The following is a 23,876-nucleotide window of genomic DNA, read 5'->3' as shown; positions in this document are numbered from 1 at the left end:
ATAAATCAGTGAAAAATGATAACTGTGAGGGTGGGGACACTCTACATTCATGATACTTAAATTCAAAGTCTTTTACTAATTTCAAGGGAGCTAATTAGTCTTAGACATGTATTTATTCAATGGTTTAGCAAACAAAAAAATATAATAATTTTTATTCTAAAATATTTATACCAGGCCTGATTTATACTTTTCAGTCCAAAAGTTTTGTCATTTGAGATAAGATGAGAATTAGGGCCTTTGAATGACTCCTCTTAAAAGCCTAACATCTAAATAAACACAACATGAAATGAAATTGTTTTAGTGCATGATAATACCATATTTTACAAATAATACTGGGCCAATAAATAATTCACATTAGCAGGGGCTTTATATGGGATGTTTTAATGTTCAATTCAAGGTTGAATTAGATCTGCTTTCACAGAGAAATAAAAAAATGTTTCAACTAATACTCTCAATGAATGATGGCACATATTATTAGCTGGTTCTTCATCACTCAGCCTGAGTTTGCTCAGTCTTGAAGATTCAAACCCAATCAGTCTTCCCTGTCATTAATATTTAGATTCATGTAATCTTGTCTCCTTTCAGCCTAAACCTCACTTGGGATTCTAATGTGACATTATAGCTTCGGAGTATGAGTTTTCCACTTTTTGTTTGACTAATCTATAATCATGGCATTGTAACATGAATAAATTATACTTAGTTTTAAACCAGAGTGCACCTCCACTTGCAAATTAGCTTGATTTTAACTCTCATAATAGTTGTCTATTTCTCCAAAAATTTTGACTAGACTCAGGATTATACATGTAATCATAAAGATAGATCCAATAATCTTGGGATTCTTGGAATTATTCTCATTCAGATAATCCCCCATCAGAAATTGTTTAGTTTGAAAAATTCTTGGCTAATTGAAATGGGCCCTTGGTAGCAAAGGACTTAATCTCTTCCAGAGATGTCAAGAAAAACAGAGGTAATGATGATAATGGAAGCTTTGCTGATCACCAAGTAACACAGGAGTAGTTAAACACACATATTCTTGTAAATAAATGAGAGCACTGATGATATAAACAGTCTCTACATCAGTCGAGGTCCCTGACCCAATCACTTCAAAAAGACTTGAAAAAAAACATTATTGAAGGTTTTTGGTCACTGACACGCGACCTTGCAAGAGGGCACTGACAAAGAAAAGAGGAGTAAAGAAATAGAAATCTGGGCTTAAATTTTTTTACATTTATCTGGAAGAAAGAAAGCTAAGCAGTCCCTTGAGATTTACATGCTTTCTCTTTTCAGTAAATCATGGACTTGGGGACAATTGAATTAATTATTTTAAGCTAGAATCACGGTCCCCATCAACTTGGTGTTTATCACTTCATCCATATCATAAGAGACTTCCACTTGTAAACAAACTGCCATTAAATTTATGGAAATATATCTTTGGTTTTTCAAGGTCCATCAAAAAGACTAGTGGAGCAGAAGAGTTGTTGCATTCATCCCATTTGAACCCTTTCTTTAAAAGTTGAATAAAAAAATTGGAATTTAGCTTGAGAGGCATTGAATGGTCATCTATGTGGGGGCGGCCTCATCATCTGACTGGTCAGTGGCTGGACAATATTTTTTCCAGGGCCGTGATCCTCAGTCATCCATCACTGGCAATTAAAATGGGGATTTGACCTCTTCCTCATATTGTGTCAAGCTCATAAAAAAATGTTTATCCAAGAAAATATGACTAGATTACTTGTATAGGTGTAGGCTGGTGTAGGCGAGGATTTTAGCTGTTGAGGTGGAAAAGGTTTTTATTTATAAGCAGTAGTACATAAAGCAAAGTAAAAAAAACTTGTGTTGCTTTAATTTTTCCAGGTGATTATTTTGAGATATGTTACACCCAGATAGAAAAACATGACAACAAATGTGATGACACCCCCTAAATAACATTAAATTTATGATTTGATGTTCAGGTAGATATAAAAAGCACTCGAGATAATATTGTAATTTTGTGGTTAGATCTGGGTGGGTCTGATAAACCGAATTTCAAGACATCACATGACATCGATATAGGGCCCATAGATCAGAGGTAACTGACCCTAGAGGTATGGTCACTGACCTCTGAACGTAGTATACACCCTACCCATCAGAATTTATATTCACTATCTATATTAAATTGCAATTTACTAACCAGCCCAAACAACCAGAAAATACACCAGACTCACATAGCCGACAAGAAGATAGCTAAGATAGAAGTATAGGCTAATCATGGAATGGATGTCATTTTTTGAGTGAAATCCAAATCTCCATGGACAACCAAATAGGCCTTTAACTAAACAACTATATTTAAAAAAAATTACTGTGAAATTAGCATTTATGGTCTAATAATATGCACTGTGCATGCAGTTACTTACTAGAAAACTACATAATATTTAAACACAAGTTTCACTTTATTAAATAAAGAGATAATAGAAACACCCCTAAAACAATGGCCTCAACTGAAATTTCAAGAATAAAAAAAAAGCCAATACTTATTCCAGAAAATATTACACTGACCTACACAGATACTTTTAAATATCTCCAATCATGTGTGATTCAGGGAAAAAGGACAATTGTTTTTATATGTATCAGTCTATCACATCATCATACTTCTAAAACTTCAACTGAATGGAAATTAAACAACTTCATGGAGGAAAAATTCCAAAGAGGATATAAACTTATTAAAGAAAGCATGATTACACGCCCACATAGGCATAAAAAGCAGCCAAAATACCCTTGGAAATACTTGGAACTTTTGGTCACAATAAAATGACTTTTCTTTTTTCCAGGTATCATTACAGGAACATGGAGTGACCCTGACCTGGAGGCTTGACCAGCGAGGTCACCTTTCTCTTTCAAAGAGGAAGTTACATTTGACACATCACCTTGAGTTGATACAACAGGATGACCATTGAGTGACCATAGAGAGTGACTGACCAGGGGTATGAAGGAGAGAAATATGAGAGGAGAGCAGAGAAGGACAGTGAAGAGAGAAGGGCAGGCAGATAAAGGGGTATAGAGAAAATGCAAGGGTGGGGCAGAGCCCAATGACTGTGGTCAACTCATTTAAAAGGCCTATGGTCATTTGATGAGATACAACTTATCAACTTTATCTTCTGGCTTTTTGTGATATTTGTCACAGTGAACCTTAAACAGATTGGGTAACAAATAATCTAGACTAAGGGCCTGGATAAAAAAAAACTCATGCATAATGGGATCTATTCATAACCGACATAGGGCTCCCTCTCAAGCCCTATCCAGTCCTAGGTCCATGGTCAAAATTACGCAACACCCCAGAGCCATGTCAAGATCAGAGGAAACAAAACCTCTCAGATTACAACAACATCAAATAAAAAAGCATAATCAACTGATATGTTTATCACCAATTTGATTAGCAGTTTGGGTTTGAATATTCTTGACCCTTTATCCCCAGGGGCATCTTGAAACTGTCTGATAAAAATGAGGACAATAATTGGTAGTATTTTCAAATGCAGTGTAGAACTCTCCTCACCCTATACACAGGCACATAGACCTGCAACAAAAGTCAGTGGCAGGCCTGAACCATGGAGCCTGTACTTGTAGCTCCATGCCTGAACAATATCTTTACAAATATTAGTATGAAAATAGGAGGGGCCTCTAATTTCATTACTTTTGACATATTGCAGGGGAATATATGTTTTTTTCTTTAATGCAATTTGAAAAGGTTTGTTGTTACACCCATTGGAAATTGGTTTAATAACACTACACTTGAGATTTCTTTGCAATTTAAAGTTTGTAAGTGAAATCCTGCCCTCACAAAATTAGAATCAATGTCATCCAATTGATTTGATGCAGATTAAGAAGTTTGTCCTCAACTACATGCAGCAGTGAACTAGCTCTTGTGAGCAGGAATGTCATTTCATTCAATAATGTTACTTTAGAGTATGTCATAGGTTTCAAAACTACAAATAATAATTGAAAAATGTGAAATAATGCAGGGTGTATTAGTTGTCATGCTATTTTGAATAAAGAAGTTCTGGCATATATCATAAAAGTGGCTGGCAAAGAGTCTAGTCTATTGCGCTCAAGGTTGTCATGTTTTGGATTGAATGTCTTTCTCTGAAGATGCAGTTAATGGCCAGGCCATTGTCCTTGGGTTGTCTGGACACTCAAGACAAGGGATGGACAGCGGTGGTCAATCTATTTGCTGGACCTTGGCTTGGCCAAAGCTGCTTAATTTCAGGACATGTAAGTCTAGTCTGCAGGTACAGACCCCAATTGAAACTTAAATCAAGTGGGCCTTGAGATAAGTCTAGAAAACAATGAAGGATCCCCACTCCCCTCTCATAACATGGAAGGGGGGGGGGGTCCCGGGGGTGGGACTGGTAACAAATGCTTGTCTTTTTCGCTTTTCATTCAGACTATGAATTCCCATTTACAAGGGTCAACATAGCCTCTTCATTTAGACTAGCATCAGTTGCAAGAAATAATAGCTACTGTAGATCTTTATCACATATAAAATGTTCAAACTTCAAAGGAGATTAAAAAGGGATTTCTGAGCAAAGGATATTACCAAGCATCATCATGAAATTCAGATAGAAAATCAATCAGTAATAAAATCAATTCAAATAGGGCCTAAACACCCAGATCAATATAGAGAGCATGCTCAGTAAATTCAAATTTTATCTTTTTTTTGTAATTCATAATTTCAAATTAATTATCTAAGAATTTCCCCAAATTTAAACAGGATTAACTCTAAGATGTGAAAGGATGCAAATGGATATCTATACTTGTCTCTCATCCACTGACAATCAATCTAAAAATAGAATTTATTGATTAAGAGTGCAGTAAATAGGCCTATATTTATCAGATCATAAAGCTAATATGATGATGTGGTTCAAGTAAAAGACGGTCAAGGGTGAATTTCAATGGGTTAGACATTTATCAAAAATATAATGAGACTGATAAGAAAAACAAAATGTTCAAAGTTCAAAATTTATTTCACAATTCGTGACTGTGCAATCAACACTATCATTTTAGAAAGATAAATATTGGTTACCTTCTCACATCATTTAATATTAATTTGGTTGTATACATGTATTTGCCACAGGACTGATGACTAATTCCTAAAAAATATTTCATCCATGAATTTGTCTCTCATTTATTTTTTCTTCTTTTTGTTGATTTGTTTTATTTTCTTAAATCAAAATTATACTTTTCAGTGCTTCATTAACAAAGTTATCCTTATGAATTCCAATATCTTTAGGGTAAGGAAATTTTATCTATATGCTACATTCCTTAATAACAGCTAAATGGGGCAAATAATGCAAGGCCAAGAGGGGCATTAAAGGTCAAGTCCACCCCAACAAAAGTTGATTTGAATCAATAGAGAAAAGTCAGACAAGCACAATGCTGAAAATTTCATCAAAATCGGATGTAAAATAAAAAAGTTATGACATTTCAAAGTTTCGCTTATTTTTAACAAAATGGTTATATGAACGAGCCAGTTACATCCAAATTAGAGAGTCGATGATGTCACTCACTCACTATTTCTTTTGTTTTTTATTGTTTGAATTATACAATATTTCAATTTTTACGAATTTGACGATTAGGACCTCCTTGCCTGAACCACAAAATGTTAAAATAATGGAATTCCACGTATTTAGGGAGGAATGAAACTTCATTTCACATGACAATGACGAGAAAATAAAAATATTTCATAATTCATATAATAAAATACAAAAGAAATAGTGAGTGAGTGATGTCATCAGTTCCCTCATTTGCATACCGACCGGGATGAGCATATAACTCTTTTGCGAAATGAAGCGAAACTTTAAACTGTCATAACTTTCTTATTTTACATCCGATTTTGATGAAATTTTCAGTGTTATGCTTGTTAAATTTTTCTCTTTTTATTCGAATCAAGTTTTTGTTGGGGTGGACTTGTCCTTTAAGGCCACTAAAGGAAATCCTTGGCTTGGGTAAATTCAGGCCTCATATATATTTTTAATAATTGGGGCTGGGGCTCAGGAGTCCTACCTACTCAACGCCCAATCAATATATCAATATAGGTCCAATGATTGGATAATTATGGTTGAAATAAAACTAAATTATAAGGGGCTAAATAAATGCCCCATTGTCTCTTCACCAAATTGGTTTACATTTTTAAACATGTACATTTGTTAAAAAGGGGAAAAAAGATTTGCTTTTCATTCATTTACAAACAACAACCATTGCGTTTTGGGACATGGAACAGACTATTTTGGGTCAGTTGATAAGTTATTTTTATCATCTTGTTGAATATTTCTTCTGATCAAGAGATTGAGAATCAGTGCAAGCTGTACAAAATTTGAGATCATCAAAATGATCTGAAATTAACTGATTTCACACATTTAGTGAAGATATTTGAACACATATGCACACATATCAATTCAAAACTTTTCAGAGCACTGGTCTTTTTGCCATTAAAAAAAAATCAATGTTACAGCATCTTGAGTGGACATTTTAAATGTTATTCTTCAAACATCAAATGATAAACCATCTTCACCTTGCACACAAGAGCTTTCCTAACATTTAAATCAGGGAAAACATTCATTGTGAGCCAAAAAGTCGCTGAGACAGATGACTAGAATGCCTTTCTGGCTCTCCACTAGATCAATGTATTACCAATTAACCTACACTATGACTTTGGTATGTACGTCACTGCCCCTTGCTTGAACCGAATGACCGATCTTCAAACCCAAGTTCGCAACGAGCCACGCCCCCATTACGACCCCACTACCCCAAACTAATGAAAGAAGCACATGGAAATGTATTTCACACATTGTCTTTGGGATGTCATATCACGCTATGGAAGATACATTGTCTGGAGTGCGTTCTATTTCAGGCCATCTGGTGAAAATGGTCTTTTGTTGCCAATGATGACCATAATGATACCAGTCACAATTGAGAGAGGATATTTACATACATTGTGTGGTAGGAGTTGAGTCCGGGGGGGGGGGGGGGCAGTCAAATATATTGCTGTACACACGTGTGACCAAAAAACGCGTTTAAAGGGGTGTTTTTTCAGTTTTTGACGCGTTTCGCGTGTGGACTCGTTAAGGGTATCAAAAACACAGATTTTCAAGAAAAAGGGTGGTTTTGAAAGACTGGTCAATGGTCAATCGCGGGGTCAAACGTATTTAGGGTATGTTTTTTTCCCCAAAGCTTTTTTTTTTTAAAGACTAGCCAAACGTGTTAAGGGTATTTCGCACACATAGAAAAACTTGTTTAGGGGGTGCTTTGAAATTCCTTGGTCACGCGTGTGTACAGCAATATATTTGACTGCCCCCCCCCCCCGTTGAGTCTTGAGAAGAACGTCAGTTCTCCTTGACAATAGATGAATGCCAAAACAAAACTCTTGATTGCTAAACATAGGGGGGGGGGGCAAATACCCATAGTTTCTGACCATTCTAAACTCAAATTAGTAGAATTATTTGCATCAAGGATGTTACTCAAGATTTAGAATATTGAAAAATGAGAAGTTCAGTTTAATGAAGTTGTTTAAAGCCAGGTCAATAAATCACCTGAAGCTTCTACCCAGAAGAAGATTGCCAGTGCCTACTGTTGGAATGGTAAACTTCTACAGTACTTCTATGATCAATCATATATTTTCAATATACACTTTGAAGAGGTTTGTTAGTAACAACATGGACCTATACATGTAGGTCCATGGTAACAATGTGATGTTTAAAAAATTACAGCCCAAATGACCTTTCACCTTTTCATGAACAAGTCATGTAATGACCAATTCAATCAAAACTGCTGGGAAGGAGGCTAGTCAATTAATTATCCTCTTGTGACCTTCACCATACTGGACATATGAGGATTTAGTCTCGTCCAAAATAGACCCTTTCATAATTCAGGCAGTCAAGGAGGAAGTGGTGTTCACTCTTTGTTGTCATTTTCAGTATAAGTCTGTCTTCTAACTTTGAGTTTTTATTTCTCATTATGCTATTGATTTGGCACCATTTATATGAAATAAAATTGTAAAACGCCCTTTCAGTAGTCTCTAACTATTTCCTTGAATCCTGTAGGCATACTCTACTGCCATTTCCTTTCCATCCATCATTTCAAAGTAGCCTCCAAATATCTATTATAGATTTTCATGTAAATTGATCGGGCAGGCGTACATGTACACTGCTGAGGAGAAAAACCTGAAGAGCCGATTCAACATACTGTATTCACTAAAAATACACACTCATAAAATCTACAAATATGTAATCTTGGTGCAATAAAATATCCCAAAATAGGACCTTGCATGAATTCTCCAAGTACCAATATTTACAGTGCTCTTGTTGATTAAACAATGTTTATATTTGTAGACTATCACTGTGTTTGTCACTGCCCTAATAGGAAACATGGAACCAAGGCCAAGCCTAGTAAACCTGGTTACATAATACCCTGTGGTCATCTGATAGCAAAGCAAAGGCCTGGCTGGACTCTTCCATTATTCAATGTCACAGGGGGGAAATAAGAAAACAAAGTTCTGTATATTATGGTGCAATAAATGAGGAAGGTAAGATGAGCAACTACTTGGTGTAGAAATATAATGTCCAATGCGAATTCGTCCAATTGCCAACTCGTCTACTATCATTTGGTCTACCATCAGTTCGTCCCATATCCACAGCCACATGGTCTAATTGCCATTTCGTCCACTCACCATTTCGTCCAATAACCAGTTAGTCCAATAGCCATTTTATAATCCATATACCATTCATTAGACTTAATGTTCATTGGGTAAAATAAATGAAAATAAAATGAATATTAGACCAACTTGTTATGAGACGATATGGTAATAGACAAATTGGTGATTGGACGGAATGATGATTGGACGGAATGATGATTGGATCAAATGTTTACTGAACGAAATGGTTGTTAGATGAAATGTTGATGGACGGAATGGCATTAGACTAAATGAAGGTAGACCATGTGGACGAGTTGGCAGTGGACAAATTGGCAATTTACCGAGTATATAATTATTATAATACAACTTAGAAAATGACGACCCCCAATTATACCAAGCAATTCCATGCCTACCAGTTTGCCTATAAAATGAATGAGCAGTAGACTATAAAATAAAAGTTAATGAACTATTCATCAGGGGCACTGCATTGATTCTGTTTCCAGAATTTCACATAACAATACAAACCAAGCAACAGAGTGTATTTTTAGGATCCTGGGCTTGTAAGGATTAGATACAAAAGGTAGCGTAAAAGAATGCTGTATGACTCAATACTTGATGGTCAAGCTTCATTCAATCTGACCAGTGGTCATTTGTCTTCTTACATATTATAAACCACACAATTCCCGACCTTCACACATGGCTGGATATGGATAGTGGGCAACAGATTAGTGGCCAACTGACCACTATAGTAAATGGTGTGAGAAGAATTTTTGAACTGACCACTTGCTAATAAAAGCCAAGACTGACCATTCAGAAACAGATAACAGAAGAATTAAGTTTCAGTTTATGATAAATGATCAAAAAAGCAATTTCCAAGCAACTTCAACCAGGGAAGTTACTTTACCTGCAACAAAGGAAAGTGACTTTCATCATCAACAAAACATTATGATGAGGACTGAGGTAACGCTTCTATCACTGAGAACAAGTGATCAAAATATTGACTTCCATGTATAGGGAGTACTCTATACATTGACTTGTTACTGTTGAGTGAGACTTATTTAGGCTAAGTTCAGGAGAGCAAAAGATTAGTGACAATGGTCCAAAACTCTGCTTTACCCTCATATTTTACTAAGTCCTCAGAGAGGGCATCAAGCCATAGGTTCTCTGGTTGCTGACGCACAAGCATCTTCGCTTTCATTGCAGCCCATCCCTCACTACACAATTTTGTCTCATCTCCTCTCCCCTCATAAGCTCTGAAGACATAAAACAAGCTCTTGAAAGGATTCCTCTGTAATTAGGCACTACACAACTGTAGGTAAGGGCTTTGTTCAGGGATTCAAGGGCAAGATCTATGTTTGGTCTTCATTGAGAAACCTTCATCCTCAAAAGAAAAGGATAACAAAAGATGTAATCCACAATAGGTACTGTATTTATAAGATGAAAAACCCATACAAAACGTAACTTCTATATTTAGACTCATGATTAAAATTTCTGTTTGTATTCAATTAATTTGTTCTTTTCTCCAGAATCGCATCTTTTTTCAGCATTTCATGCTTGAAATGTACAAGTTAGTATTAAAACTTACATTACATAATTTCAAAAGATGCCTTTTTTATGACTGACAAATGATTAAATCTAGGCCCATAACCATGGCTTGAACAAACATGATACTAGGGTAAAAAAGAGTTGATAAAATGCAATTCTACATATATATATAATTAACTACCAATTTTGAGAGGTAGAAATGGTAGGAACTATATAGCAAACCAACAAATAAGTTGAGAAACTAGTAGAATGGTTAAAATTACATTTATCTAGGCCTATATATACAATGGGCAAAGAAGAAGTGATCAGATGACAATTGAGAATAATGGGAAGAATAAATAAAGATTTCAAAGTAAAAAAGGGAGATATATTGTCCGAAGCCAGCTTTATAAAACTGTAGCTGTAAAAAGACAAATTTAGTATAATTCTAACCTTGCTATCACTGACAGGCATACAAACAAGAAAACTATAGTATAGGGTTTAACCAGGGATAAAAACCATGGGGATACTAACACAGACGGTGTATCAACGTTATAATAACTCCTACATGTGCATTTCTTTTTACAATAAAATCATTGTACAAAATGAAAACATGACATCTAAAAACAAACACTGAACACAAACAAATGATTCCAATTCTGTGAAAGAAAACGAAATGTAAACTTGAAATCCAGAAACAATAACACTAAACACAAACAAATATTTTCCAGATTCTGGAACAGAAAGTGAAATGAAAACAGATGTCTACATGTTTGTAAATGTACTCCAAAAAACAAAAATATCAAATATTTTTCGAACCGTAAGAGGAATGTCGGATCCACGTAATCAGACTCACAAGCTACTACTACTAGGAATGATTGAGCATGAATATTCATGGTAGTGACTCAGTCTCAGTCAGAAGATCTAAAATTAGCCTAGATGTTGAGGTAATCTCATTCACAGAATCATTTTCCTCTAGAGCTTAGGCTCCAGCACAGACGCTCAGTATGATACAGTCATAGTTTGGCATCGCTTGATTCTTGAACATGTAATGATATTTTGTTCCAAGAAATGAAATAAGGCTAAAGCTAGCCTTTTATGCCCTACATAATTTCTCATTCATTATTAGACCATTCTGGAATTGACAGTGTGCATAATATTAAATTTGAAGGTAATCAAATATTAATGCTATTTAGGCTTCATTACAGATGATTGCACAAACTAATCCTCGAACAAGCAAATGCAATTTGCTACATACCTGTAACAAAAAGATTTTATCATGAAAGACTTACCTTCTAACATCATGCCCATATGAAGACACTTCTGAAAACGGCAGTACTGGCATCGATTCCTCTGTGCCTTTGTTACTTCACATTGTCCATTGCCTACACATGTGTATACACGTTTGTTCTGAACTGTCCTCTTAAAGAACCCTTTGCACCCTTCGCAAGTGATTATGCCATAGTGGAGTCCTGTGGCTTTGTCGCAGCATATGCTGCAGAGCATCAATGACTCATCTTCGTCTGAATTGCTTTCTTCACTATGACCTTGACTGTCCAGTCCTGAGGACTTGAGGGATGCAGCATCCCCCTCGGATTGAGTTCGTAACTTTGGGTCGCTGTTTGCCTCTCGCAAGAGATGCTGGGTTTGGAATGGAAGGTGTGGCGGAAAAGGGAAGTGGGTTGGCGTTGTCGAGGTGGGGATTCCCGGACCTGCCGAGAAAGGAGAGAAGAGGAAAGTACCCGCTGTCATCGGTGACGGCAAGAAGCCACTAGATACTGGCGTCGGAAGAGATGTCAGAGGAGACATCCTTGGGGTTGTACCCGGAGAGGACAGAGCAGAAAACGGACTGAGGGTTGACATGGGTGACTCTACCCTGGCAATATGAGGTCCATGAGGGCTTTTCAAGAAAAAACTGTCCTGGGTCCTTGGGGGCATCTGTGGCTGGTTTGGGACGAGGCTTGGGACGACCAAAAGAGGTGGGGGTGGCATCATGTGATGCGGAAACTTTCCCATGTCAAAGTGACTTGGGTGCATATGTATGTCCATGTCTGCAGAAGACCTGCGACTGTTGTTCTGGCTCTGGGAATCCTGTTGTGAGTCTGTCTCTTCTGCAGAAGGTGAAAGAGCTTCAAGGTCAGTGCATCGGCTGCTGTTATTATTGTTGTGAAACGTTCCTCTCCATCTCTTGGAGGGTGGGAGCTTCAAGACCGAAGGATCCTCTTCGTTGTTGTTGCTGACATCACTAAGGGGTGAAAGTTTATCCGGAGTTAATGGTACCTCAGAAATATCCACCATCCTGGCTCAACCTGTAAATGACACATGAAAAACAGGCAAATAGTTGGAAATCTGAATTTCTAACAACATTATTTTTCAGTATAGACCCTATCAATGCCTACTTTCATTTAGATGCCTGAAAACGAAGGCATGTAGACAGCTATAATAAAGTTATTATTTTCAAAATTTATTTTGAAAAGTATTTTCAGAACAGATGAACCCTGAAAACACTCCTCGACTTATAAGTTTTATGTAGGATACTTACAATCACTTTAACAAACCAAGTAAACGATTCAGTCCCACAAGGTTGGAGGAGGGGGTCAACTTTAGAAACATAGGGGCCTATGTTTAAGAAAATTTCCAAAAAATACTTATTGCTGGTTGGAAATTTGCATTCATATTTAGGTAAGTTAAAATAAAATCAACCTCATCAGAAAGAGGTATGATTATGGAATTTGAACTCCAAGTCTTCAAATCAATAAAAAGGACACACAAGTCTCCCCTGTAAGTCCACATATTCAGGGCGGATCCAGGATTTTCCAAGAGGGGGAGGGGCACATTTTCCCCCGAGGAAAAAAACGTTTTCACAAAAAAATTGAAGGTAATTTCGTCCACATGAAATGTGACAAGCCCCCCCCCAAAAAAAAAGGGTGTTGTCACTTGTGAATGAACAACATATTTCCATTAAAAATATATGCATGCTGTAACTTTCAAGGGGGGGGGTGACTTCTCTGTAAGATCAGCATATTTACATTAAAAATATTGAAAATGACTCTCAAAGGGGGGGGGGGCAAAGGCCAGATGTCCCCCTCACCCTGAACATATTAGTCTGAATTTCATGTGGGCCATATTTTACAGGGGTTTCATATATTTATTAGGGTTAAGCATTTTTATGCATTAATTTGAAGAGAGCATCCTCCATATAAAGAAAACAAATAAGCAAAGATAAATAAATACAGCAATATATTTTAGTATAGTTGACTGCCCCTTGTAATTTCCAGCATTTAGGCCTACACTGACGTTTGAACTTCAGGATAACACAAATCAAAGTCGATAATTATTGTAATCCTGCAAAAAAAAAACACTTTAAAAAAGAACTAAAAGGGCTCACATGCCTGACAGATTTAGTAGTATTACTCCCAGAATATCAGTTCCTCATAAAAAGAAAATAAGAAACTATCTTCTATATTTTTTCTTTCAATATCATCATGTGAATAAATCATGATGTAATCAGAGCATGAACAAAGACCATAATCATTGCTCTCAAAGTAATTTTAAAAATAAATCGGAAAGAAAATATTTTTCCCACGAACAATACCTGTAATTTACCCATCTAAAGAATAAGTTATCTTCTATATTTGACAGTCGATAAGGTACCCAAAGCCACCCCATAAAACCCCTAGCTCAATAACCATATATCACTATATTAATTTCTCACTCTAAATACGGTGACCACAATCATTAGAAGCACAATATCACACAGTTACAAAGTCCATTCGCCGTGACTTTCCAAAACAGGAAAAATAAATTGCTCCAGTTTCGTTTTCTTCTATTTTCAAACACCTTTGTCATCGTTCGCCTCTCAGATCCAATGTCTTTCAAAAGGGGATAGACGTATATGTAGCTGATGCTTATTCTTTAAATAACTTTAGCATCATGCATGGAAAGATAATCTTGCATTTTCTTTCTTTCTTTTCTTTCTATTTTGCGTGACCCGACAACCCAGATTGTTGTATTATAAATCGAAAACACTGCGTGTACAGTACATGCCGATGCGACTAGCCCCCACCCCTGTCCCCCAATAATGGCGGTCAAGTTCGCGGCAATGTCAATGAACTGGATTTGCACCCGATCTGCACTCCCCCGTCTGCGAATCCCCCTGATTCTGTCATCTCAGAAGCCAAGAATGTCCGTCCATATTCCACCAATATGAGATGGTTTGCAAATGAAGACAATGTGGTTTGGATTTGCTATCACGATCCAGCCAAATGTTCTTGTTCTGTCGCTGGTCATATCTTTTTCTATGTGCCCTGATCGATGCGAAACTATGAAAATGAACACAAAGCTCCCAAAACGACAGCGTAAATATAGGAAACAGGTGTATGTATATTTAGCTTTCAAACAATATAATTTGCAATCGGTAAGTAGTCACGATAATCGTGACTAAATACACAAGTATTAAAAAATCGCTCAAACTTGCAAACGGCTTATTTTTTAAGGTTATGGTTATGGATACAATGTATGTTTGATTAAACTTTAAGTTATTCCTCAAACCAACGTATGTTTACAATGACAGAACAATTGAAAAATTCAATCAACGCTATTCAGATTTTATCAAGAAAAATAGAAAACATATATATATAATGATTCGTATCTCTATTGTATGACCACGCTATTTTTAGCAACTTTCTTGAGGGAGTTGTAGAATCTCAGAATGAATTAAATTGAACTTGAATTTTAAGGAAGCAAAAGTGATTTTGGCTTCTGAAAAGAGTAGAAGGTCTGCAACGGAAAAGCTTACAAAACAAAGAGTTCACCAAGAGCCATTGACCTACTGAACAGCTACAACATCCGACGATCATTTTTCGTTTTATTTCGGCGGGTTTTTTTCTGCGCTTTTAATACTAATACTAAAGAGCGTGCAACATTACTTTAAACGGAACGAAAACGGGATATCTTGCAATTTTTTTTTCTTCTACAATAAAATATATTTTAATTGGCATCGAGATTCGAGAATAAATAATATAAAAAGGAAAACAACGTTGCTGCATATCTCGGAACATGGGGGAACAATAAGAGGGGAACCCCCCCCCCCCTCAAAAATCTGTTCCTGCAATTAAGATTGATAACAAATCCGATAATAAATCAGTTCCAAGAAAAAAACTTGTTCAATCTTAATTGTTTGATTCTTACAAATTATTTGTAATCAATTAGGCCTCTCCCTGTGTCATAATTAGTTGGGGGACTTTGGATGCCATAATAGTCATTGCGGCCGTTTTACGCTCTCAATACATTTTGTTTAAAAGACATCTTCATATAAAAAAAAAAAAAAAAAAAGAAAGGCGTCTCAACTATCAAGAGGAAACCATTCAATTTGAGCTTAATTTTCGCGGGCTAACCTGTACAAAATTAATATCACGCTATCTTTTTATTAATAAAAAAAATCGTATATTATTATCTTATGAAAATTTCGATATTAATTAATTAGAAAAGCTAGGGTCCATTATTAATCTAACTAAAATAATTGTTGCCATGATGGTTTTCTTTTTCTTTAGTCAGGCAGTGTTTCTCGACATACCAAAAATGTTAAAACATTCTAGTTAAAGCACTCCCTGTTAAAAGCTTCTGCTATATATCTCGGAAGGCCCATTGGCAGCCGAGAGAGCTAGCAGGTGTATAGACCTCCTGCATCGTAAGATAATGCACAATTTAACTTTTAATAATTCTGAAACAAAATATGAATAATGGGTCTACTCCGCTTTATACGGTGCCTGAAACGCCCCCCCCCCACATAGGTCTACTCAAAATCAAAAGAGAACCCCATGTATACTCTCTTGTCCATATCCGCCCCCATTATATTAAAAAATCAGAGGTGAAAGCATTACAATTATTTTCATTTTCATTACCATTTAATTATATTGAAAACTTTTCAAATAATATATCGATTCAAAATAATGTAAGACAAGCGAGCCCCCCTCCCCCCAATAAAACATCTTAAGTTATATAGTTATCAAATCTGTGTTTTTTATTTACCTGTCGTATATATAGCAGCGATAATTGAGCATCCTTTTAAGGGTATGGCTGCATGGTATCACAGCGCGTTTAAGATGATTAACTAATTCATAGTGCTTACTTTGATCTCAGCAAGCACTGACACGATTCCCCATGTTTTGTACTAGTATTATAATTATTATTACCACCATGATTACTGGCCAGTGATAAATCGTGGTATAATGCGAGGGAGGTAATATTAAAATAAAATCATCACGCATTTTAAAAACTTTTTTTCAGAGAAGAAACATTAAATAATTATAACATATATTGCGTAGAAGCCTTTTCACTTGATATTATTGAAAATTTGATTTTCATCTCGTCAGTATAAGTCATTAAACATTCAATATCCATCATAAAGCGTGCACATTATTTTATTCGCACCTGCCACGCAAAGCCGCCTCATCCTTCGCCCGGTCCTTCTCGCAAACTCTCCGGCTTCGGAAGGGTAGTTTTTTAGTCTTCGCACGCCGCGAACTTCTTGCAGCCTAAAATGTGTTTGGGAGTGACCCGCCTATTTAAATTTCGATATATCTTGGCAAGAATATCAATCGAAACACATTGCACAACCAAAAACGTAGCAGAAACAAAATTACCTCCCCCACTTAATGATTTGCCATTTCTATTCCCCAAGAGCCGGGCCCAAGACGACTTTACAATATTTTCCATGAAATAAAAAAAAACACGACATAACAACATCGGCATAAACAAAAGACTAAGAAAAGCACATCAAACATCAGAGCATTCCATAACATAACTTTATCAATTGGTTATCAATTTATCAAATGAAACGTATTTCGTTATATTTTCGTGATTATAATATAATTCATACAAATGAGCTATAGACAATGTCAATGATAAGCCTGCGATTTTCTTTCACAGATATCCATGTAGAAACTTCGCACACTAAAGTATCATGACTATATACATAAATTGTAAACATAAGATAAACCATCATTATTTTGACATCTACCATATTGCACTACTTTTTCAAAAATAGCTATAAGTGTTTGACTTTGAACACTAATGGCAAATTGGCGTTTCTAACGAAGTACAATTAGGGTTAGGTTTCTGAACACATCACATTCAAAGACAATCAGCATCTTTATAAATTACAAGATATAAAAACCACATTTTGTTATTTACATCCAAACCAATATCACATTTAAATTTAAAAATCTACTTTAATATACCAATTAAATAACGTTACCTGTTGCTCAACTAAGCAGATCAAAATGTTACTTCATCAAAATTCAGGTTTAACACCAAACTATCATCGTCAGATGATCGGAAATCATCCACCTCCAACAAAATATGAAAAATTATGCGACAAGAGTGATATTATGTCCAATATCTACCAAATGTCCAAGATCTTTTGGTAGCTTTTTAAATATCAGCTTGCTGCAAAAAGGCCCAGATTTCTTGGAAGAATCCCGAAATTGAAGATTGGATTGAAACAAAATCAGTCAACCTGACTCAATGTCAAGTCCACGTAAACGAACGCACTCTCGTGAAGATAGGAAGAAAAGCCTACATGAAATGCTATATCTCATGGGCGAAGTGACCACTCACTAACAAAAGCGTTTCTCCACTGTTGTGTATGCCGAACAAACTGACCAGTCCGAAATATTGAATGGCGCAGGCGATCGCGAGCAAACAGCTATTACGTCATCACATTTTCGGCGCTAAGCTTTAATGCTTTGAGTTTGAGTGACCTTGAAAATGAGACCGGCCGACCATTAACGAGCAGTTCTTCTATTTTCACAAGCATCGGGTAGGCCTACATTTAAATATTGCAATCCGTTAAAATGTGCAGGATCGTGCTTCCTCCATTTGTATCATACCCAACATCAATGAATTTCAGGAGAAAATACTTGTGAAACAGTCAAATAGGTCTACTCTCTGAATAACATTTAGATGAAAGCCCAGGATTCAATTCACGCCAACAGTTGACGGAACAGTCGCCGCGAGGTCCGGCCGACCTTGGACTCGCTTCTCGAGCGACGCCAGCTGAACACTGGGCGACCGTGGAAGGTGGATGGCGCTCTGCCACTTCTCCGAGCTGGACAGCAGCTGAACGAGACCAATTATATTGTAAGCAGAAAGATGACCAACTAAATTAAAATCCAAATTCATAGAATTACTGACGGTACATGACAATTAATGGATGCTTGGTGTTGTTACAAAAACCATTCAGAGCAAGAAAAATTCGCCCTAATAATATATTAATCACACTGTAATTCCGTTTACACAAAATTACTGTTCTAATTTCTAAATCTAATGATTGGAGCAAAATAAATTACCTGTCGGTTGAGCCTATGTATCCTTATCTCTTCAGATAATGCACTGTGATCGCACGCTGTACCACCAAAACAAATAAAATATATTTCCAGTATTAAGAAGGCAAAATCCAAGGACGTAATTGAGAGGAGATCGCGGCTGCTCGGCGTAGCGTTCAATGCCAAAATGCTCGCGCTCAGCTCTGGCGTACTGACGGTACAGAGCGACGATGCTCTGCGATTTCATATGAGCCGAGCAGACACGTAATACGGACTAGATGATGATAGACTAGCTGGCTTTAGTCGAGTTCAAGTTTCCTCGGTCGCGCGGTCATTACACCGCCTGCACTCTCTGTTCACTGTGCCGTGCAAACATTCACCAGCACAGAGGGGGAGAGAGTAGAGGAAAGAGAAAAGGGAAAATACAGTCTGAGCAATGAAACCCTCTATATCCTCATTTCGCTCAGTCTGTTTGCGTGTATCCAGCACACGTGTGTTAATCATACGACGGGGATAGATCCTTGTCTGTTTTGGGAATCAGTTATTATACAGGCTGGGGAGAGGATGGAGCACAGCATCGCGAATATGGGGGAGGGGAAGATCATCAGATGGAATTGGAAAGATAGAGAGAGATAGGTAACGAAAGGGGCGGGGTTGTATGGTGGCCGCCCCAGCTAGCCCCCCCCCCAAAAAAAAAAAAAAAAAAAAAAAAAATTAAACCAAAACTAACAAATAAATAAACAAAACACATCATCATTGATGTTACCCAAAAGTCATGAAAACGATAAAATGAATGTTTACGAAAACATGACGTTTATAAACGTCGTTTAGAAAGAGGCCTACCGTGTTTTAGATGTAGTATCAAACAGTATCAACATGTATTAATTTCTTCCTTAAAAACTTAAATTACGATGTTTTTTAAACATCCGAAAGTGGAAGATCTTATGAAACGTGTTAAAAAAAATATAACTAAACATGATATTTTGATGGATAACACTGAGAAAAAAAATTACCCACCCCCCCAAGAAAAAAAATAACACCAGCCCGGTATCTATTATGTCCACACCAGAAAAGTATTGAAACAACACCAGTTTGGAATCGAGCCAATGCCGTTTTAATACTAATTGGTGGTGTAAACACCTGGTGTTAGACCAAAACTAAACTGGTGTTGATAAATGGTGTGGACATAACTATATAGATTCCGGACTAGGTCTAGTGGTAAATCAATACCTGAGTTTTTGCAGTGTGTGCTAGCTGGGGTAGGGTGCAAGGTGAACGAGAGAGGGGGGGGGGGAGAACATCATAACGGGGAGGCGAAATAAACTTACAGCGGGAGGCAGAGAGAGAGGAAGAGAGGAAAAGAGAAGAAGGAGGGGGGGGGGCGAAAATAGGATATTGAGCATGAGAATAACTAGGCTATGAATACAGTCCTTGTTATGTATGCCCTGTCGAACGCAAAGTGCACGGGCTAATCACAATTCATAAGCTGGTACGAGAGAGGAGGAGGAAATTTCGACTGATGTTTGACTGTCTACCCAACCCACGTGATCAAGTTGAATGACCAACAGAATTTGGCACTGACCTTTCAGCGAAAACCTCCCCAGCTCCAATTTAATCAGAACAAAAATCATACTTCGCCTGAACGCAAGGCTAGTATCTGGGTCAAGCAATATTAATAATTCGTCTTGTTTTTAAAAAATCGTTCTGTTCTTTCCCTTTTCGATGTACACGGAAACGGTATAATTTTAGCTCTTTCGATGAAACAACAAGCTCTGTTTATAGATGCTGTTTCCCTTCAATACAATGAACCCTCTACGTCATAACCCTGTCTTCTATTCTTGATTCAAAACGTCGTTATAATGTCACAAAAAATGATTTTGTTTTTCATCTCGTTTTCAGCCTTTGGCACTCCCGCTTTCCTTGTCTGCATACCCATTCAGCTAATTAATTGATATATATAAATAACAAGTAATGTTGTCACAATTTTTTTATATACTTTTCTGATGTCCCATGCATACGTTTTCATGTGATATGAACTAACATGACTTTAGAATGAAAGAAATTGTATTTTTGTGTGGCAAATGCCAGACTCATAAGACCTATATACTACACGCATTTTATTGTATCACATTAATGTTTTTTGCAACGTATTCAACACCTGAAGACTAATAAAGAAAACCTGGATTGAATCTTATACAGATATATGTCAATAAAAAACAAAATTCCAGGTATACTAAATATTTTCACTGCCCAATTCATTGCATGTCACATGCGTAAGTGCAAAAATACACTTGGTCATGTTGGTAGACCTATATACATTTTGCATTACAACTAAGGATTTCGGCTAAGCATGGCAAACCAGTCGATCAACTCCGGATTTATGATTTATTGATAAATCCTGAAATGATTTAAAATCGAACAAGTTTAGATTGAAATCTAAATCCAGAGGTGGAGTGTAGGTCACTCTTCACAGCCGTTCTTGATTTATTTTCAGTCCATGATATTTAGAGTTGATTTGAAGCCCCAAAAGGGGTCTGCCAACATGAAGGTGCATGACGTAGATTATAGGCCTACTAAAATGACAAATTAGGAGTAATTTTAGTTAAAATTTTTACAAATATTTTCAGAATATAAAAATTCAATATTAGAATAAGTGTAGGACTTTTAACCAAAATACAAAGAAATGAAGACGAAAACAGCATAATTACTATAGCTACCAGATACTCAATTGCCTTTTTCTAAAAAAATTAGGTTTAGTATTTAATCTTAGTTATAAGTTTCCTATCTGCATCATTGTGTACCTATTTGCGTATCGTTTTGCTTGTTTTGTCTCATTTCTCTCAAAATTGTATATGGAGAAACATTTATCTGTTTATAATTAAATTCTTGTATCAATAAGCTAAAAAAAATGGCTCGCTCGCTTCGTTTGCATTTTTGTTTTAGAAACGTTTGCTCCATCCGCTATATCTGGCCCCCTTAAAAAAATGTTGGGATGATCACGCAACTGCCTGTACATGTATCAACAGTCGAATTGCAGCCATAGTGGGTAAAGGGGAACAACAGGTTATCGCGTGCTTTATTCATTATTTAACATAATAGTGATGGTTGTCTGGGCATAGTGACGTAATCTATGACGTAGCTGTGGTCACATGAGTGCAATGCAATGATTCGTCTTTAACACTGATTGTGGAATTTTCATCGCAGTTACATACATGACATACAGGATATTGGCATGCATACACTCAGAGAGATTCATTTGCGGGAGCACCTCTGGTTTGATGGCATCAAACAACTTAGATTGTGGTAAGCAACAATTAAAGCAACAAACATCAATAACCCATACAAACATCCAGTTAAACAGCGGGAGGGAATGGGTGAACGAGATAATGGCACTCATTTCGAATGATTAACTTCACAATGGAAAGAGAAATATGGAAGATGAATAAGGGGGGGGGGGGTTGAAATAGCGTATACCACACATTGATACAGCTTAAATGAGTTTCCGCCGAAACTGAAGCAATAGCACCCCTCCCTTATAATTTTATTTATTTATTTATTTTACACTTTATGATGCTGACATTCCAATTTGATGAAATTATGCATTCCTATATACACTGATATAGTCATTATGTTATTAATATGTAAAACATTTTCCAATACAGTGGGTGAGCTCAAATAAGTGATACAATATTTATACAGCATAAATGAGGCTCCATCGACATTGCACGGTAGCGCCAACCCCCAATGGTTTTTGTTTTATTTTTATTTTTATTTTGGATTTATTTTTTTTTTTTTTCATTTTGCAGTGCTGTCAAATAACGTTGATGTGTATCAAACAAGAAACCATTGTCAATTATTTATTAAACAACAAAGAGCAATAGAAATCTGATAAATTTCTCGAAATTCGTGTTTTAAAATCTAAAATCGGCCAAATATAAAAGGAAATTCGTAAAAAAATTGTCATGTTGAAACCAGTTAATATATATTTTTTTCAATGTAACTTTTCTGACCATTTTATACAGCCCCCATCGCCAAAATTACGCCAGCCTCTATCATCTCTATGTATCTTGTCTTATGGATATTTTTAAAAGAAGATTCATATTAAAAATTAATAGCATATAAGCATGCTTATTTAAATTTGAATTATTTCATCAAGTCTAACACTACTGTGTGTATACAAAGAAAAAAATTTGATTTGAATAAATAGAGAAAAATTGAAGTAGCATAATGCTAGAAATTTCATCAAAACTGGATGTAAAATAAGAAAGTTATGATGGCATTTTAGAGTTTCGCTTATTTCTCACAAAACAGTGATATGCACACGCAAATGAGTCATTCGATGATGTCCATCACTCACTATTTCTTTTTTTTTAATTGTTTGAATGATACAATATTTCGTTTTTTACAGATTTGACATTCAGGACCAACTTCACTGAACCATATAGTATTAAACAATGCTAATTCCACATGTTCAGGGATAAATTAATTGTTGTTTCACTTGACAATGAGGAGAAAATTAGAATATTTCATATTTCATATCATAAAATACAAAAGAAATAGTGAGAGGATGACGTCATCAGTCTCCTCATTTGCATACCAACCAGGATGTGCATATAACTGTTTTGTGAAATTAAGTGAAACTTTAAAATGTCATAATTTTCTTATTTTACATCTGATTTTGATGAAATATTCAGTGTTATGCTTGTTAGATTTTTCTATTTTTATTAAAATCAACTTTTTGTTGGGGTGGACTTTTCCTTTAAATTGCTATGTAATGGACCCTCACAATTCACTTTCTTTCATTTTCTACATGTTTTTGAACGAATATGAACCATAATTTATGCTCGTTTAATTGTCTAATTTCATATTTTAATTGTATTTACAGCGACGCATTGTCTTAGAAATCGGCCGGACCAAGATATCTTTGGAATTATGGTAAGTTTTTATTTTTGTATAATATTTTTTCCCTCATCATACGTAAAAAAAGAAAAAAAAAATGGGTTGATTCACCTTTGTCGGGCCTATAGGCCCACTCTAACTTTTGTAAAATTCTAAAGGGCCAATGGGTAACCACATAGGGCCTTCTTGGTAGAAAAGTAGAAACTCATTGTTTCATTTGCTCGTGCAGATACCTACTTTCCTCACAAACGACCCACCATCAATAATCATCACTGATTATTTCTATTTTGTTCCAAAATGACATGCCATGCCCGCAATGCCCCAAAGAACTTAAGGCAACAACATCTAACATATAATGGGTATTGTTATACACTAGCTGTAACGAGATGGAGGGGGGATGGGAGAGATATATAGAGAAAATGGGTGGGTGATGAATGCATGGGGAGGGAGAGAAAGGGCATTAG

At 36.2% G+C, this 23,876-nt stretch overlaps 1 protein-coding gene and 1 long non-coding RNA gene across 3 annotated transcripts; one reads left to right on the top strand and one right to left on the bottom strand.

The window, feature by feature from the left end:
- Positions 1 to 10,168: 10,168 nt before the first annotated feature.
- On the bottom strand, positions 10,169 to 18,844 carry LOC129278002 (retinoic acid receptor RXR-gamma-like). 2 transcript variants are annotated; one of them, XM_054914195.2, is made up of 2 exons: positions 17,445 to 18,235; positions 10,169 to 12,495 (listed from the first exon to the last, which is right to left on the bottom strand). In XM_054914195.2, the coding sequence occupies exon 2, from the start codon at positions 12,482 to 12,484 to the stop codon at positions 11,408 to 11,410; it is 1,077 nt and encodes a 358-aa protein (XP_054770170.2). In that variant the 5' UTR covers positions 12,485 to 12,495; positions 17,445 to 18,235; the 3' UTR covers positions 10,169 to 11,407. The 2 variants fall into 2 exon arrangements, with proteins under 2 accessions (XP_054770170.2, XP_054770169.2); XM_054914194.2 differs by lacking the exon at positions 17,445 to 18,235 and adding an exon at positions 18,538 to 18,844 and having other exon boundaries at positions 11,393 to 12,495.
- Positions 17,845 to 23,492, top strand: LOC135156799 (uncharacterized). The gene is made up of 3 exons (XR_010295837.1): positions 17,845 to 18,328; positions 21,718 to 21,816; positions 23,399 to 23,492. It is a non-coding gene; the product is annotated as an uncharacterized LOC135156799 (long non-coding RNA).
- Positions 23,493 to 23,876: the final 384 nt, after the last annotated feature.

The sequence above is a fragment of the Lytechinus pictus genome, chromosome 15, assembly GCF_037042905.1.
Source record: "Lytechinus pictus isolate F3 Inbred chromosome 15, Lp3.0, whole genome shotgun sequence".
In the NCBI taxonomy this organism is placed as follows: domain Eukaryota; kingdom Metazoa; phylum Echinodermata; class Echinoidea; order Temnopleuroida; family Toxopneustidae; genus Lytechinus; species Lytechinus pictus.
Note: the sequence above shows the minus strand (reverse complement) of the source record. Positions and strands in the feature narration are given on the sequence as shown.

Bases quoted from the DNA above. Each gene is read 5' to 3' on its own strand.
- LOC129278002 (XM_054914194.2), bottom strand. From the start codon at position 12,484: ATGGTGGATATTTCTGAGGTACCATTAACTCCGGATAAACTTTCACCC.